This window comes from Pollachius pollachius (assembly GCF_949987615.1).
Source record: "Pollachius pollachius genome assembly, chromosome: 5".
Classification (NCBI taxonomy): Eukaryota; Metazoa; Chordata; class Actinopteri; order Gadiformes; family Gadidae; genus Pollachius; species Pollachius pollachius.
The window spans coordinates 29,097,872-29,116,527 of NC_136938.1; the positions used below are offsets into that span (position 1 = coordinate 29,097,872).

The 18,656-nt window shown below is 44.4% G+C and overlaps 1 protein-coding gene across 4 annotated transcripts; it reads right to left on the bottom strand.

Moving 5' to 3' along the window:
• Positions 1 to 3,291: 3,291 nt before the first annotated feature.
• Positions 3,292 to 6,386, bottom strand: slc35c1 (solute carrier family 35 member C1; the record flags this gene model as incomplete). 4 transcript variants are annotated; one of them, XM_079737254.1, is made up of 3 exons in its annotated part: positions 3,292 to 3,945; positions 4,488 to 4,987; positions 6,338 to 6,386. In XM_079737254.1, 2 exons carry the CDS (start codon positions 4,954 to 4,956, stop codon positions 3,362 to 3,364), a joined length of 1,053 nt encoding a protein of 350 aa, XP_079593380.1. In that variant the 3' UTR covers positions 3,292 to 3,361. The 4 variants fall into 4 exon arrangements, with proteins under 4 accessions (XP_079593380.1, XP_079593382.1, XP_079593381.1 ...); XM_079737256.1 differs by lacking the exon at positions 6,338 to 6,386 and adding an exon at positions 5,463 to 5,616; XM_079737255.1 differs by lacking the exon at positions 6,338 to 6,386 and adding an exon at positions 5,448 to 5,616.
• Between the last annotated feature and the right edge of the window lie 12,270 nt (positions 6,387 to 18,656).

Sequence of the window (18,656 nt, forward strand, 5' to 3'; positions counted from 1 at the left end):
ATGGCAGGAAACAACCCCCCCCCCGCTCACTATGATACTAATCCAATAATGGTTTAAGCCACATGTAACTAACTATGTCAATGTTGAAATATTTTAGTGTAATTATATCCAGGTTATATCAAACCGCTGGTTAGAAGGTCCAATGTTATGAAATTGTCAACATCTTAAAAAATCCAGACATCTCAACTGGTCATCAGCTAGACGTAAGATTAATTATACTTATGCTTCAATTAATATGGATAAGAAACACAGACATGTACAGTGGGGCAAAAAAGTATTTAGTCAGCCACCAATTGTGCAAGTTCTCCCACTTAAAAAGACGAGAGAGGCCTGTAATTTTCATCATAGGTAAACCTCAGCTATGAGAGACAAAATGAAAAAAAAAATCCAGAAAATCACATTGTCTGATTTTTTAAGAATTTATTTGCAAATTATGGTGGAAAATAAGTATTTGGTTACCTACAAACCAGCAAGATTTCTGGCTGTCACGACCTGTAACTTCTTCTTTAAGAGGCTCCTCTGTCCTCCACTCGTTTCCTGTATTAATGGCACCTGTTTGAACTCCTTATCAGTATAAAAGACACCTGTCCACAACCTCAAACAGTCACACTCCAAACTCCACTATGGCCAAGACCAAAGAGCTGTCAAAGGACACCAGAAACACAATTGTAGACCTGCACCAGGCTGGGAAGTCTGAATCTGCAATAGGTAAGCAGCTTGGTGTGAAGAAATCAACTGTGGGAGCAATTATTAGGAAATGGAATACATACAAGACCACTGATAATCTCCCTCAATCTGGGGCTCCACGCAAGATCTCACCCTGTGGGGTCAAAATGATCACAAGAACGGTGAACAAAAATCCCAGAACCACACGGGGGGACCTAGTGAATGACCTCCAGAGAGCTGGGACCAAAGTAACAAAGCTACCATCACTAACACACTACACCTCCAGGGACTCAAATCCTGCAGTGCCAGACGTGTCCCCCTGCTAAAGCCAGTGCATGTCCGGGCCCGTTTGAAGTTTGCTAGAGAGCATTTGGATGATCCAGAACAGGATTGGGAGAATGTCATATGGTCAGATGAAACCAAAATATAACTTTTTGGTAAAAACTCAACTCGTCGTGTTTGGAGGAGAAAGAATGCTGAGTTGCATCCAAAGAACACCATACCTACAGTGAAGCATGGGGGTGGAAACATCATGCTTTGGGGCTGTTTTTCTGCCAAGGGACCAGGACGTCTGATCCGTGTGACGGAAAGAATGAATGGGGCCATGTATCGTGAGATTTTGAGTGAAAACCTCCTTCCATCAGCAAGGGCACTGAAGATGAAACGTGGCTGGGTCTTTCAGCATGACAATGACCCCAAACACACCGCCCGGGCAACGAAGGATAGGCTTCGTAAGAAGCATTTCAAGGTCCTGGAGTGGCCTAGCCAGTCTCCAGATCTCAACCCCATAGAAAATCTTTGGAGGGAGTTGAAAGTCCGTGTTGCCCAGCGAAGGCCCAAAAACATCACTGCTCTAGAGGAGATCTGCATGGAGGAATGGGCCAAAATACCAGCAGCAGTGTGTGAAAACCTTGTGAAGACTTACAGAAAACGTTTGACCTCTGTCATTGCCAACAAAGGGCATGTAACAAAGTATTTACATGACCTTTTGTTATTGACCAAATACTTATTTTCCACCATAATTTGCAAATAAATTCTTAAATCAGACAATGTGATTTTCTGGATATTTTTTTTTTCATTTTGTCTCTCATAGCTGAGGTTTACCTATGATGAAAATTACAGGCCTCTCTCGTCTTTTTAAGTGGGAGAACTTGCACAATTGGTGGCTGACTAAATACTTTTTTGCCCCACTGTACATGTAGAGCAATACTATCTATATAAGACTATAAAGTCCATATGACAGTTAATGTTTGGTCAGTTGCTCTTCTCAAGATAAAGTTTGATTGTAAATGCAGTGCAAATATTTGACTAACAACTGTGTCCGGTTTCACTGATTACCAACCGTCCCAAAGCAAACTCTTCAGCAAAATCTCCGTGGAGGTGGTGAAGCATATCCTGGTTCAGCAGAAGGCCTACTTTAACTTAAATATAGCTTTACTCAGAAGCCCGACCCATCGCCCTCTAGTGGACGAATCTCTTTAACGCCGTCTCTATGGGAGAAGATATTCAAGGCTCTATTGAGTTATTGAAGTATTTGTTCGTTGAGGTGAAATACCATGGACATAAATGAAATATACTATTCAAAAAGGAAATACTGCATACAAAAAAATATTTGAGTGAAAAAATATCTGCATTTTTACAGGCAGCACTAATCACAAATATGCAATTTGAACTAGAAAGTAACATAAAATATAAAAACATACTGTACAATGGTGTTGACGATACCATGGACAACACTAATGCTGCCAATTTATTAAAAATCAATGACAGTTTTCAAAAGTGATGTTTAAATTATGATAACCCATTTTAATGCCGCTAGCCTCAAACCAATAGTAGTACCGGGTCGTTTATCCAATCGATGGAGTTAGAATCTCTTCAGTCATTAAACACAAATGATCAAGGTTCTTCAATCAGTGCCAGTGACCCACTCTATCTAAAGCAACAGCAGACATGTTTAGATTAAAGAAAGGGTTCTCTGTCCATACATTACAGTCCTAAAAGAGAGACAATAAAAGGTACAAAAGAGTTCACATAGCTTACAAAATGAAGCTAATAACGCCATCAGTATGTGGCAGAAACGACCCCACCGATCAAACCTCCACCTTACAACAGCCACCACCTCCCACCGTCAGACCCCCTCTGTAGACCCCCTCTGTAGACCCCCTCTCTGTAGACCCTCCCAGTAGACCCCCCCTCTGTAGACCCTCCCAGTAGACCCCCTCTCTGTAGACCCCCTCCCAGTAGACCCCCTCTCTGTAGACCCCCTCCCAGTAGACCCCCTCCCAGTAGACCCTCCCAGTAGACCCTCCCAGTAGACCCCCTCCCAGTAGACCCTCCCAGTAGACCCCCTCTCTGTAGACCCTCCCAGTAGACCCCCTCCCAGTAGACCCTCCCAGTAGACCCTCCCAGTAGACCCCCTCCCAGTAGACCCTCCCAGTAGACCCCCTCTCTGTAGACCCTCCCAGTAGACCCTCCCAGTAGACCCCCTCCCAGTAGACCCTCCCTGTAGACCCCCTCTCTGTAGACCCTCCCAGTAGACCCCCTCTGTAGACCCTCCCAGTAGACCCCCTCTGTAGACCCTCCCAGTAGACCCTCCCAGTAGACCCCCTCTGTAGACCCTCCCAGTAGACCCCCTCTGTAGACCCCCTCTGTAGACCCCCTCTGTAGACCCAGCTGCCGTGGACCCCCGGGCCCGCTACACAGCGCTGTTGCTCTCGGCCCTCGCTCCGCTCTCGGGCAGCAGCTTCTCCCCGTCCTTGGGAACCTGGTGCACCTTCTTCATCTCCAGGCTCTTCACCCAGGTGTAGGCCGACGAGCCCCCCAGCACCATGAGGGTGGAGGTCCACCACAGCAGGCCTTTGGAGGAGTGGTGGTACACCACGGCGATCACCGTCTGGGCGCAGGCCTTGGCCGTGCCCGACACGTTGTGGGTCAGCGGGCTGGTGAACTTGATCTGCAGGCCGGTGACGTAGCCGATGGCGAAGCCGAAGACGCCGCCCAGCGTCATCATGGCCCAGAAGGAGGGCTCCAGCAGCCGGCTGAAGCGCGCCAGGTGGCTCAGCTCCCCCATCACCAGTACCAGCGGCACCAACAGCACGCAGGCGTTGGCGTTGTTGTAGAAGGACAGCTTCCAGATGTTGCCCTCCACCGCCGGCATCACCTTCTTGGTGTAGATGGCGTTAAGAGAGACGCAGGCGCTGGCCAGGACCCCGAAGAAGACCCCCGCCCAGGAGAGAGACCCCTCCAGACCCTCCTGATCCACCCCCAGCCAGAAGCCCCCTGGAGACGGGAGGAGGGGTTCAGTTCACAACACGCCAAAGGTCAAAGGTCATGCAGAGCACTACTAGGAACCAGTAGGTGTTGAACTAGATGTTCAGCTCACACATGAGCATCTTCCATGATGCTGTGGACATGCTTTAGTTTATTACATGACAGGTATTAGATTACATTACATTACAGGTATTAGATTACATTCCACAGCCTGGAGATCTAGTCTACTACATTTACATTTACATTTAGGGCATTTAGCAGACGCTTTTATCCAAAGCGACTTACAATAAGTACATTTGTTACAATAAGTACATTTGTCATAAGAAGTGAACAATATATCGCTGTCGGTACAGTAAAGACGTTCATAGAACCAAGTGCAAGTATTACAATCGCTAGGCTAACCCATTCCCCGTGTAAAGCAGCGATAGCAGCTACTGTAGATGCTACACAATTAAGTACCTTGAATAAGTGCAATGTACAAGTGCCAGGACGTACAACATTCTACTACTCAGAGAACCAGGGTCCTGGGGGTCTAGTACCAGAGTCCTTACCCAGGATGACCCCGCAGCACACCAGGGCCCTGCCGGAGGTGGTCTGCTTCAGGATGAGGTAGGACAGCAGCACGTTGAACACGGTGCTCAGAGACCGGCCCACCGTGTAGAAGGCGACTCCCAGGTTCTTCAGACACAGGTTGTTGAAGGTGATCATGCTTATGAAAACGACAGACAACGGCAGCACCTCCCGGGAGGTCTTCAGGTCGAACTTGAAAGAAGGGAAGTCGATGAGAGTCGGACATCTGCTGGACAGGAGCTGCAGGAGCAGACACAGCCCCACCGTCACCAGGCACTGGTAGAAGGTGATGAACAGCGGGGCGTCCAGGTCCTTGTTATCCAGCAGGTGGTTGTTGAGGAACACCATAGTGATCGAGATGAACCAGTAGATGGACACCACGGCCACTATCTTCATGGACCGGAGCAGAAAGGTCTCCCCGGGGGCGCCCGGCTCCGGAGTGAAGGCCATCTTCAAGATGTTGGAGCGCTTCAGCTGGATCCTGTTCATGGTCCAGAGAGAGAAGAGAAGATATGGGTCAAAACATTCAGATTCAAACGCTCCTCCGACCAGAGTCGCTCCGTAACGACGATCCACCCCGCGACACCAGAGTCCGCCTCCACCGCGGAGCTACTTCCTGGTCGCCCCCTGCTGGGCGACTATAGAGAGGCTCCTTAAAGAGACCCTCACGCTCCGTGAGGTCCTTAAAGAGACCCTGACTCTCCGTGAGGTCCTTAAAGAGACCCTCGCCGCTCCGTGTGGTACTTCTTCTCCTGCTCTCAGATGGAGAACATTAGAAACCCCAGAGATCACCTGACGCTCCTCAGACAGATCGATTTATGATCTCCGTGTCAGTATTGTATGGGCTCTCAAGTCTCACGCATTCGGCGTGAGACACACGCAATTCAACCCATGCACACGCACACACGCCACACTTTGTATTTCTCACGCAGAGAAATTACCAGGATAGCGCTCACCAATTTGCGGCGCTATTTAACAGCGGAACAGGTAGGAATCGAATGGGTTTCCCTTACGTAGGGTAACCAGACGTCCTCTTTTCATGCCCTCTTTTTGAGACACTTTAAAAAAAAATGTGTGGTGGAATTTCAAAATCGTCGGGGATATTATTAAAGCCTCATACATGTTCCCATTGAATTTGCGTTGCGTTTCTCTGGGTCGGTCACAAACTTGTTAGGCTACGCCCTCCTACTCAGCTCTGTTCGCTTGGCATTGGTGGAGGTGAGTAGGGGGAGTGGTTAAGTAGAGCCTTCAGATTGGACGGTTTGATTTACTTAGTTGCCGTCATGTTTTGTATTTATTTTTTTTACCATTATTGTTTTATAGGGACAAACATTAACACATTTCTCCTACAGGGGATTGATAAAGACTAAAGATAGATACAAGATAAAAACTTGACCACAGCATTGGCCTACTGAATGCCACAGATATATTTTTAAGCATAGGACTGAATGCCACATAAATATATAAATATGTTTTTGCATGTTTGCAACGTTAAGTTCAGCGAAAGGTATATGCCTCTACTGGTGTTGCTTAAGACAATAGCCTTTGAGGCAGTGTTGTTTCTGAATATTACTGTAAAGGGACAATAATGCTTACTATCATACATTAGTCACCATGTCTGTGAACACATTTGCATGCAGTTCCCCCCCACTCCCGCCCCTGGCCGCCACCGCCGACAAAATCTCACTCTGAACTCAGTTCAAAACTTGAGAGCCGTAAATGATTAATCAAGTTTTGCAGATCAGAGTGCGCAATAATAATCCCGTTTATTCACTAAAGTCAACATGTCCGCATATGTAACCTACAGATTAATCCTGATATCCAGGCCTACCTGTTGTTATTGACAATCTGCCGGTTGTCACTCTCCACTCCGGCAGCAATACAGCGGTAAATGAGGAAGCGACTCTGAACCTCCCACCAGCTGGGCCATCCTGGTGACGGTGACCTGTTCTTCCTGCTCTACCACCGGAGAGCATCGCCTTACATGTGCTCTATAGCGTTCTTCTATCGGGCCGACAAGCCCGACAGGTCCTTGTGACACTCCCTATGCTGGCAGTGAGGTATATTTGTCTTACAGGGGATAGACTCCTAGCTTTGTCATTCAATTTCTAATCTGCCCAATGAGGTTGAAACAGTAGGCTACTAGAGATATGAGGCCTGGTCTGCCTTCAGTTCTCCAGGAATTTAGATATTTCCCCACACCAACCAACATACCAAAACAAGTGCATTTCTTAAAATGATACAATTTTAATATGACATTTCCATCAGTAAATCCATATTTTAATTGTAAATGGTTCCTGTAGTAAAATGTAGACCGGCCAATAAGTGAGACCAAACTTGAAGAGGCATTATTCACGCAGACCACACTAAACAATGAACAGACTAACGTGTAGCACTGAATGGCCCCCAACAAGTCGCCCCCCCCCTCGTCACTGCCTGATGGGGCGGGCCGTGGAGTGGCCGTTGTACATTTGTCTGTTTCAGTTATGAAATACCAGCTGCTCCTGCAGTACCCTTTGAGTACTCTGTGAGTCCGCTACAGAGTACTGCAGTACTCTGTGTAGTACTGCAGTACCCTGTGAGTCCACTACAGAGTACTGCAGTACTACACAGAGTACTGCAGTACCCTGTGAGTCCGCTACAGAGTACTGCAGTACTACACAGAGTACTGCAGTACCCTGTGAGTCCACTACAGAGTACTGCAGTACTACACAGAGTACTGCAGTACTCTGTGTAGTACTGCAGTTCCCTGTGAGTCCACTACAGAGTACTGCAGTACTACACAGGGTACTGCAGTACCCTGTGAGTCCACTGCAGAGTACTGCAGTACTACACAGGGTACTGCAGTACCCTGTGAGTCCGCTACAGAGTACTGCAGTACTACACAGGGTACTGCAGTACTCTGTGTACTACTGCAGTACCCTGTGAGTCCGCTGCAGTACCGGGATGCTTGTAGTGTTTGGGATGTCCGTTAGGTGGCAGCATTTGCCAGGCTATATATTTATCTCCATCGGTTGAGCTATAGGCTACTCGATACAATATGGAAGAGGCTAAAATATAACCTGGATCATTTTGAATAACGCACTTCGATGATTAAAGCATGTTATTGGAAGATTTATGTGACACAATATTAACCAATGTGGGACCTACACTATTAAAACAAGTAGACAAAGTTGCGTTAACAATTTTCCAGAATGCATCATTCGTTGGCATGTCTTTGTTAGGCTGGTGTCTCTGTAATGCCGGGAGACCTTTCCTCAATGTCTGATCAGTGTGATGTGGAGGTCTGGGTCTCAGTGTCATCGTCCCTCTAGTCCATTTCGGTTTCCATGAACCTCAAAGACAGGGTGGCCTTGACGAGGGCGGGATGGGAGGGTTCCTCATGACGGCTGCCCCGTAGCGGAGTATCAGCGTAGCGGCTAGCCTAGCGTAGCACTGTAGCATCCTAGAGGTGTAGCAGCCTAGCACCCTAGCACACTAGAATGAGTTGAGGAGTCTTCTGGAGGGGGTGATGCCATTCTCATGTCCATCAGAAAACATCTCAGCTGGAATTGAGATCCCATTCTGTTGAAGTAATTCTTGCAAACCAGTTTTTCTGAAAGCCGCAGATTAATTTGCCCAGCGAGGTGTTGTGGCTTCTCCTCACACTGCGATGAAGGCCACTTCAGATCACTTCTCTCCAGCATTGGAGGCCCTGCCTTCAGCCGTAGAGAGGCAGGAGGTGGGGAGGCAGGAGGTAGAGAGGCAGATGGTAGAGAGGCAGGAGGTAGAGAGGTAGAGAGGCAGGAGGTAGAGAGGTAGAGAGGTAGAGAGGTAGAGAGGCAGGAGGTAGAGAGGTAGAGAGGTAGAGAGGTAGAGAGGTAGAGAGGCAGGAGGTAGAGAGGTAAAGAGGCAGGAGGTAGAGAGGCAGGAGGTAGAGAGGCAGGAGGTAGAGAGGTAGAGAGGTAGAGAGGTAGAGAGGTAGAGAGGCAGGAGGTAGAGAGGTAAAGAGGCAGGAGGTAGAGAGGTAGAGAGGTAGAGAGGTAGAGAGGCAGGAGGTAGAGAGGTAGAGAGGTAGAGAGGTAGAGAGGTAGAGAGGCAGGAGGTAGAGAGGTAGAGAGGCAGGAGGTAGAGAGGTAGAGAGGTAGAGAGGCAGGAGGTAGAGAGGCAGGAGGTAGAGAGGTAAAGAGGCAGGAGGTAGAGAGGTAGAGAGGTAGAGAGGTAGAGAGGCAGGAGGTAGAGAGGTAGAGAGTTCTCTCAACGCCATTCTGCTGACAGAGTGAAAAATGGATGTGGAATAAATCCCCCTCTAATTACACCGGCAGAATTAATCAGGAAGTGTTTAATTAGTAGAGTTCTGCTCTTTCTCTTTGGGGGGGGGGGGAAGGGTGCATATGGAGGCAGTCGTCAATATGATCCGGCTGGCAGGAAGCCTTACACAGACGTTTGCTCGTCACTAGAAACACGTAAGGAGCTGTATCACACCGGCTACAGGGAGGACTCAACATCACCGTCTGATGCTGGTCGAATCGAATCACACATTCATGGTTTTGTAATCCTCTCTCCCCAATCCCCAGAGTCGGACTGCAGACTGATTCAATACATTCCGAGGATTGGGTTATCAGTCATGAATAAGCAGAAAAATGTACTCAGGGATCTGCTTGCATAACCCACATTATATTAGATATATATTCCAAAGCAGGATAGTGCCCGAGGTGGTGTTGCTGTTACAGACATTATCGATCAGCACGTTCTAAGACCAACTTAATGGCCTCTAGCTCTGATTTGATATGGTCCTCATGGGAGGGCAGCGCTTTGCTTTAGTAGAGGAAGAGGTGTTGTTATGTTAGGATGGGAGGGGTTGAAGGCATGGGATTGGACGAGAAACAGCCAATGGCACTTCAGGGTGAACCACCGATCACACAATCATTGAACACAAAATAGAACGGTTGGTTAAGGAAACCACAGAAATAGTAAAGGTCCAGCCCTTTGACAGCATCACGTCCTGCACGCAGTGCTTCTCATCCAACCACACAGGTGACGCCATCACATGGTTCATCACGTGGCACATCACATGGTACATCACGTGGCACATCACATGGTACATCACATGGTTCATCACGTGGTACTTCACATGGTACATCACATGGTACATCACATGGCACATCCCATGGTACTTCACATGGTACATCACATGGTACTTCACATGTACATCAAATGGTACTTCACATGGTACATCAGATGGTTAATCACATGGTACATCACATGGTACATCACATGGTATGTCACATGGTACATCACATGGTACGTCACATGGTACATCACAGACTCTGTGTGGTGCTGAATGGTGCATCAGCAGCACAGAGAGGAAGAGTGTTTTAAAGACTCACTGGGGAACTCCCAGAACGGCCCCTCTGCAGTACTCTGCTTCCTACACACATTCTGCTGTCTGCAGTCAGCTGTTACAATCACACAAGGAATCAATGGTGGCTGAGTTTCTGTCAGCCGTCTGCAGAACACTGATTATTTATAACAACACTTAACAGCTAAATAGCCCTATACAGCGGGTAGGATCTGTGGACCAATTAGAGACTTTAAAACAGGACAAACACACCTTCCTCATATTGTTCTAGACAAATTATACTAGACACAATCTCACATACAACAGCCAATCACAGTCTTTCTTTCCCTTCTGTTTGAAATAAGCATGAACAGTAACGAATGTACATTCAACACGATGCGTGTCATGTGATGTTGGCTGATTTGGTGTGGTGTGTGTGGTGTGTTCTGTTTTAATGTCTCACCGTTTTTTACTTATATACATGTGTTATTCTTCTTGCTGTGGGCACTAAGAAAGAGTCATCTTGACCACGTAAGACCTTAAATGTCTAACACAAGCTGAACCCGTCTGGAGAGACATGTGATACGTTTTCATGTCAAATCTCATCACGGTTTGGAACCTTTGTGGATTTGATGGATGCCACCGTCAAAAAACACACAAACAAACAAAAGCAAGCCGCTGTCTTCAGCTCAGCGACTTTAGAGGCGGAGAGGCAGGATGTCTGAGTGACAGCTCCGATGATGACGTGTGGCTATACCAGATAGCGTTAAAGGAGTTGCAGGCTGAGTAGGGATTGATGTTCAGGTGCTAGATGATGTGTGACGGAAAGTCACATAATTCTGAAAAATGCCCCAATTTTATTGTCCGTCCCAAACAAACAAAACCTGCCTCTGGAATTTCGAGTTCCAACTAAATGTATTTGTGTAAGCAGTGACATTATGATATATATTTATTAACGCATTTACAGGCTTTTGAGACACAGCAAAACAAATAAATGTGAGGGTCGCTGACCACAATATCATCATATCAATTCATAAATACTACAATGTTTTATCTTTAACATAATTGTATCTTTAACATTGTAAAACAGCTTGAATAACTTAAATCACTAAGATCACGTCTTCCTTTCATAAGATGGGATTGTTTCCCTCCTTTGTGCTCCACTGAATAACAAACTGATAAACATTGAAACGGAATGGTATCAAGAGAGCGCTGTTAGTAACCACGTCTGAATATCCTCTCATACAAAAGCCACTTGGATCTGTGTTGACGTTAGAATTGCTTGCATTTGCTCATTAAATCCCTACAATGCACCACATACCTTTGATCAGGGTTTATCTCCATTTCAGGAATACACCTGCTGCTACAGACTGTAAAGGGTGCGTTTCAATGTGTAGAAGTGTGTATAATAGTACTAGTACTAGTAGGCTACTCAATTATGGAACAGAATACCTGGAAACAAACATTAGTAATTGTAAATCTTCACAACAAATGACAGAGCAGAGCGAAGAGGTCTTTCTTGTAGTCCTGATTTATTGACATGACGGGAAACGGGGACAGAGATTAACACCGTTCCTCAGCCTGCAGGGCAAACACGATGATGCTTGTGTGTTTGTGTTTGGGATCTGGACGTCTGTTTGCAGAGTAAGGTCGTGGGATGCTGCTGTGGTGAGCCCAGGGCAGCATGGTTCTATTAACACTAACTGGTTCATACTGTACTCTATATGAGTTAGAGTATAGTTCTATATTAACATGGTTCTATTAACACTAACTGGTTCATACTGTACTCTATATGAGTTAGAATATAGTTATATATTAACATGGTTCTATTAACACTAACTGGTTCATACTGTACTCTCTATGAGTTAGAGTATAGTTCTATATTAACATGGTTCTATTAACACTAACTGGTTCATACTGTACTCTATATGAGTTAGAGTATAGTTCTATATTAACATGGTTCTATTAACACTAACTTGTTCATACTGTACTCTATATGAGTTAGAGTATAGTTCTATATTAACATGGTTCTATTAACACTAACTGGTTCATACTGTACTCTATATGAGTTAGAGTATAGTTCTATATTAACATGGTTCTATTAACACTAACTGGTTCATACTGTACTCTATATGAGTTAGAGTATAGTTCTATATTAACATGGTTCTATTAACACTAACTGGGTCATACTGTACTCTATATGAGTTAGAGTATAGTTCTATATTAACAGGGGTATTCTAGAGTTGAGTGTTGATTTGCTATGTATAATGCAATGGCACATGAGTTAAGACCTACAAATGAAAGAGTTATCTGAGGATCCATTGAAGTGTTCTTTTTTCTAAAACTCCCAGATTCAACATGGGATCAGAATAGAATAGATTATTTATTTATTTGATTACTTTTATTCACTCTATTGTTCCCTGTTGGGCTTGATTACTGCCTTTAGTGGAGCCATAATTTTCCATTTGGTACAAATCCCAAATAGTGTATAACAACCAAGGCTTATTTTCCTCCTAAGGAAGGTCCATAAAATAGTAAAACATCTGTTGGGAACTATAGGTATTATGTTATACATAAGACACCTAAAAGCAACTTTGGCGCTGTTTAATGGAAAGGCTATTTCCAGAAAGGGTATAGGTTCTTACATACAATTCAAAATTTGATTTCATGCCTTCTGGGTCACTCATCTACCAATTCACAGCTGCACTTTGTTTGTTAAGGTGATGTTTAAGGATCTAAGTCAGTTATGAGCAGCAGCAGCTAGGAGAAAGTAAGCCACTAAATGGTGTCTAACAGGAAGGGCCTCCTCTGTTGGCCGTTCTGATTGGCTCATGGCAGTGAGCTGCCAACAGCCTCTTGTGTCGCTGGTGAAATGTGACACTGTGTGAATGAGCAGAGACAAGGTTTGGACATCTTTTCTCTCTCCTCTAGTTTTGGCTAATTTGTCCGCTGAGACTGTAGTTGAGGTAGGTTATCAAAAACGATTGTGTCATACTTCAACAAATACATCGGATTACCTTCACATAATCACATCTCTAGCATAAAATGACATTTAGAATATGATCAGCGAAGGGAAATGTAGGTTTTGTATTGAATTTAGATGCTGAATTCAGGTGATGATTTACCCAATTAGTTTAGGTTTGTGTTTAGAGCACAATCCTACCCGTGGTCAATGTGGTGTTACACACACAGGATCATAATAGATCAACTCCCCAGCTCGTTAATACAACGCAGTTCCGAAAATGACATTTGGATCTTAATCTTTGTTTTGTAATTTCTTAATGAAATTGGACATGTTGACTAGTATACCTGGCTCTAAGCTAGGAGCAGCTTTGTAGTTGGATTTACAAGTGGTCAGAAATGAAAGCGTCTTATTTGTATTGTTTATAGATGTTAACACCATATCAGTCAACCAGATCAGAACTTATCCTAGAGGCCAAAGTGTAAATCTATATATACATCCTTCAGGCTTGCAGCTCACACTGCATTACGAGAGGGAACATGAGCCATGTGGACTCAGCAGCATCACAAAGGAGACCCTCTCATCCTGATCTCTCCTGGCGTCAGTCAGTGAGGGCTGTAGTAATTGTCTACGAGAGCTAAGCAGGACGCCTGCATGCAGCTATAGGCGGTTCCTCAGGCAGCAACGCAACCACTTGTGGTTCAGTGTGAAATTCAAATCATTATAGCACAACATTTAGAAGAAAATGACGGAACCTCAATTGAATTATGATTCAAAGAGTCATGAAACTTGCATCATGACAGCCTCCCACAGGCCTCTTCCACGAGCAGCATCTGGACCGGGGAACACTGCCTAGTAATCAGGGTAGGAGCTGCACCTCCTCTGAGCTACACCTCCTCTGAGCTCCTCCTCCTCTGAGCTCCACCTCCTCTGAGCTCCTCCTCCTCTGAGCTCCACCTCCTCTGGGCTCCTCCTCTTCTGAGCTCCTCCTCCTCTCTCAGGGTGAGCTCCACCTCCTCTGTCTCATTGACCGGACAGACCGTTCCAATCAGCGAGCCTCGAGCCTCCATGGAGAGCTCTAGCGTGACCTCATCACCCTCTCTCAGAGTGAGGACGTGACCTCGTCACCCTCTCTCAGAGTGAGGACGTGACCTCGTCACCCTCTCTCAGAGTGAGGTCTTGGACGTGACCGTGTGTGAAGGCCACCGCGCTGGGAGAGCTGGAGAGGCTGCAGTCAACAGCAGGTGACTGACGGGACCGGACTGGACCTCAGCCAAGCTTTAGGAACATGGTCGTGTATTTTACAGAATAACAACATAAGCAAACCTGTATTAATATATGCTGTATATATATATATATATATATATATACAGTGGGGCAAAAAAGTATTTAGTCAGCCTCCAATTGTGCAAGTTCTCCCACTTAAAAAGATGAGAGGCCTGTAATTTTCATCATAGGTATACCTCAGCTATGAGAGACAAAATGAAAAAAAAAAAACTAGAAAATCACATTGTCTGATTTTTAAAGCATTTATTTGCAAATTATGGTGGAAAATAAGTATTTGGTCAATAACAAAAGGTCATCTCAATACTTTGTTACATGCCCTTTGTTGGCAATGACAGAGGTCAAACGTTTTCAAACATTTCAGTGATGTTTTTGGGCCTTCGCTGGGCAACAGAGACTTTCAACTCCCTCCAAAGATTTTCTATGGGGTTGAGATCTGGAGACTGGCTAGGCCACTCCAGGACCTTGAAATGCTTCTTACGAAGCCACTCCTTCGTTGCCCGGGCGGTGTGTTTGGGGTCATTGTCGTGCTGAAAGACCCAGCCACGTTTCATCTTCAGTGCTCTTGCTGATGGAAGGAGGTTTTCACTCAAAATCTCACGATACATGGCCCCATTCATTCTTTCCGTCACACGGATCAGACGTCCTGGTCCCTTGGCAGAAAAACAGCCCCAAAGCATGATGTTTCCACCCCCATGCTTCACTGTAGGTATGGTGTTCTTTGGATGCAACTCAGCATTCTTTCTCCTCCAAACACGACGAGTTGAGTTTTTACCAAAAAGTTATATTTTGGTTTCATCTGACCATATGACATTCTCCCAATCCTGTTCTGGATCATCCAAATGCTCTCTAGCAAACTTCAAACGGGCCCGGACATGCACTGGCTTTAGCAGGGGGACACGTCTGGCACTGCAGGATTTGAGTCCCTGGCGGCGTAGTGTGTTAGTGATGGTAGCCTTTGTTACTTTGGTCCCAGCTCTCTGGAGGTCATTCACTAGGTCCCCCCGTGTGGTTCTGGGATTTTTGTTCACCGTTCTTGTGATCATTTTGACCCCACAGGGTGAGATCTTGCGTGGAGCCCCAGATCGAGGGAGATTATCAGTGGTCTTGTATGTATTCCATTTCCTAATAATTGCTCCCACAGTTGATTTCTTCACACCAAGCTGCTTACCTATTGCAGATTCAGACTTCTCAGCCTGGTGCAGGTCTACAATTGTGTTTCTGTTGTCCTTTGACAGCTCTTTGGTCTTGGCCATAGTGGAGATTGGAGTGTGACTGTTTGAGGTTGTGGACAGGTGTCTTTTATACTGATAAGGAGTTCAAACAGGTGCCATTAATACAGGTAACGAGTGGAGGACAGAGGAGCCTCTTAAAGAAGAAGTTACAGGTCTGTGACAGCCAGAAATCTTGCTGGTTTGTAGGTGACCAAATACTTATTTTCCACCATCATTTGCAAATAAATTCTTAAAAAATCAGACAATGTGATTTTCTGGATTTTTTTTTTTCATTTTGTCTCTCATAGCTGAGGTTTACCTATGATGAAAATTACAGGCCTCTCTCGTCTTTTTAAGTGGGAGAACTTGCACAATTGGTGGCTGACTAAATACTTTTTTGCCCCACTGTATATATATATATATATATATATATATATATATATATATATATATATATATATATGTATATATATATATATGTATATATATTATTATAGTTTTTGAACTCGGAGGCCCAGAACATTACCAAACATTAAAACTGAAACTGAAATTTAGATTTTGATTGAGGCAATCTTTAATCAGCTCTCTCCTCATTCCTCCTCATTGAGAAGTTCTGTGTTCAGCCACAATGTGGAGCTGTGACAACAAAGTGAATGAGGGGCAGGATGAGTCCCCAAACAACAAGGGAAGAGATGGCCTGATTGGTCATAAATTAGCAGGACCGCCCGTGATCTCATTGTCCTTCTCAGAAGCGCAGTCAACCTGAACAGAGATTTTTACAGAAAATTTCTTCTCTTTACTCATAGTTGACGGATGGCCTTCGAGTTTTAACAAATTACACTCAAATATTTTTAATCTACTGATAATCAGCAACAGTTTTCAAAATAAACGTATTACATCCTTAAATGCAGCAATTATACAGCTAATAATTATAATAATTTTACTTGATTTTTTGCATATTGTATATTCATATCCATAATAATAAAGATAACATCAAGGAAATGTTTTGACTAAATTTGGAACCGATTCAACATTTTTATAATAAAAACATGTGCTGCTTCAGCAGCATTAATCTAAAAGGACAAATAACACAGAGAATTAAACATTACTCAATTCATTTTACAAATCCTCAAAATCAATATTGCTTTCCTGCTCATTGCAATTCTGTGATTTGTTAAAATTATTTTAAGAACTATGATCCAATCCAACCTATCGAGCAGAGAACAGTCGCAGAACACTGATAAGAGAGAGCGGACCACACTGCAAATACGTAATATATATAAATAGACATGAACCGATAGAAGGACCATATTCATTAGCGTTCTGAGTGAGGTGACATTGGTTACTGAGTGAAGGAGGCTCACGCAGACACTAAAGACAAACAGCAGCACCGGGACAAAGCACTATGGCTGGAGCGGCCGTTGGCTGACCAGGGAGGCTGTGCTCAGTCAAGAGTCAGAAGTGGGTCACGGTCCGACCGTCAGAGCCCAGAACCAAAGCCTCAGCTGGAGCGCTGCTTATTTCACGGGCTGCAGCAGACAGTTTCAGGACTTCCTACTCACTTGATGCTGGATATCATTGTGTGTGCGAGCTTGTGTGTGTGTGTGTGGCTGTCTGTGCGTGGGTGTGAGTGTAGGTGTGTGTATTTGTGTTAGGTCTGTGTGTTTGTGTGAGTGTGTGTATTTAGGGGTGTGCATGTGTGGGTGTGAGTGTGTGTTTGTGTGAGTGTGTGAGGTATGTGTGTGTTTGTGTGAGTGTGTGTGTGTGTGTGTATTTAGGGGTGTGCATGTGTTGCGGTTGGTTCCCCTTGGTTTATTTTTGTCCCAAGCCGGCTGGTTGTGATAAAACTTCATATCTTGTGGTGATAATACTTCATATCTTCTTAGTTTAACAGCAAATGCTATGAGGCTAACATCGACACCATCACCTCTAAACAACACTATTTCTTGGACTCAGTGCCTGAAATGAGCTGGCGCTCAAATTTGGAAGAAAATATGTAAAGTCAACTGTTTCTTTGATTTGGAAAAGCAATTAATGGCCTGCAGTATTCAACGATTTAGCAATATACTGTTGCCAGAGTGATAACCTTTTTAATTTTAAGTGATTTTATCCTTGAGAGTTTAAACACGCAAAGCCTGAATAAACTTTTGGAATGCAATTCTAAAACTGAAAACAAAAATGAATAAAGCCATCTGAAACAATGTGTTTTTAATGCTTTGTATTGTGTTCAATAAGAAGAACTGCACAAGTTAATTGTGATAGTTATCTCTTCCCCCTGTGATAACAGGTAATTAGAGTTTCAGAGCAGACTGCCTGTATCATGTTTCATCTATTCTAGTTCCAGTTATCTCCAAATGAAAGCATTAGAGTCCATCCATTAGGCTAATACTAAAGTTAAAATACATGATAAGATAGGCCGGGAAAAACATGGGAGGGTGAAAAGAGAAAGTGGTAACTAAGCAAGCCCTCGTTTCTTGCAGGTAATTGTTCTTTGGGGGATTGTGTGTCTGTGCACAGTGCGTCAAGTTTATAAGACGCATTTTACAAAAAGCAGTGAAACTGTTTCTCAGTTTTCATCCCTAACCCTCCTCCTTTATTTTACCGCAATTCTTTTTTTCAACCTTTGTTTATTTTCAAACAACATTTTGAAAATGCACGCACTATTTAATCATTTAAATACACTAAGGTTCAAGAGCAACATCCAGGCTCTTCGTTCAATTATCATTATTTTCAGGCGCTTTCTTATGTAAATGATAACATAATTCACAACAAGCAGAGTCATGGACAACATAAATACAATGTAAAGGTCATTAGCTCTGCGCTAGCAGAACACAGGCGGTAATAAACTCTGAGCTGCCAGGCCAACAGCTGCACTGAGAGCACGCTGAGGAACAAGCTGTCACTTACAAACACCATATGCAGATTCATCTTTTAGTGAATCATTTAGTGATTCATGGTGAAGAATGTAAGAGCTCAGCCTTTTCCCTCTGTTCCACCCAACATTTTACCCCCCTCAATTATACTCTTATCTCGTCCATAAGGGATGGCAGGAAAATTAAATTACTTATCTCCAACTTCATTAACTTTCTTATCTTTGCTGGCACACATATCAAATAGAATTTCTATGAAATCGTATTTTCCATCGTCCCAATTTTTCTGTCCTAAGCCAAGCTGACTGATTTACTGGGGGGTGGAGAAGCTTCCCAGGCCATCCGACCAGTGGTGAAGCTTCCTTAGCCAAGCCCACTAATGTACTGGGCGGTAAAGCCCATGATGCAGAAGGCGATGTTTGAAATTTGTTCCTTGAAACTCAAACAAACTGGAGAAAAATGTGTCTGACTAATGCACTGAATCAGTGAAAATAAGCTGC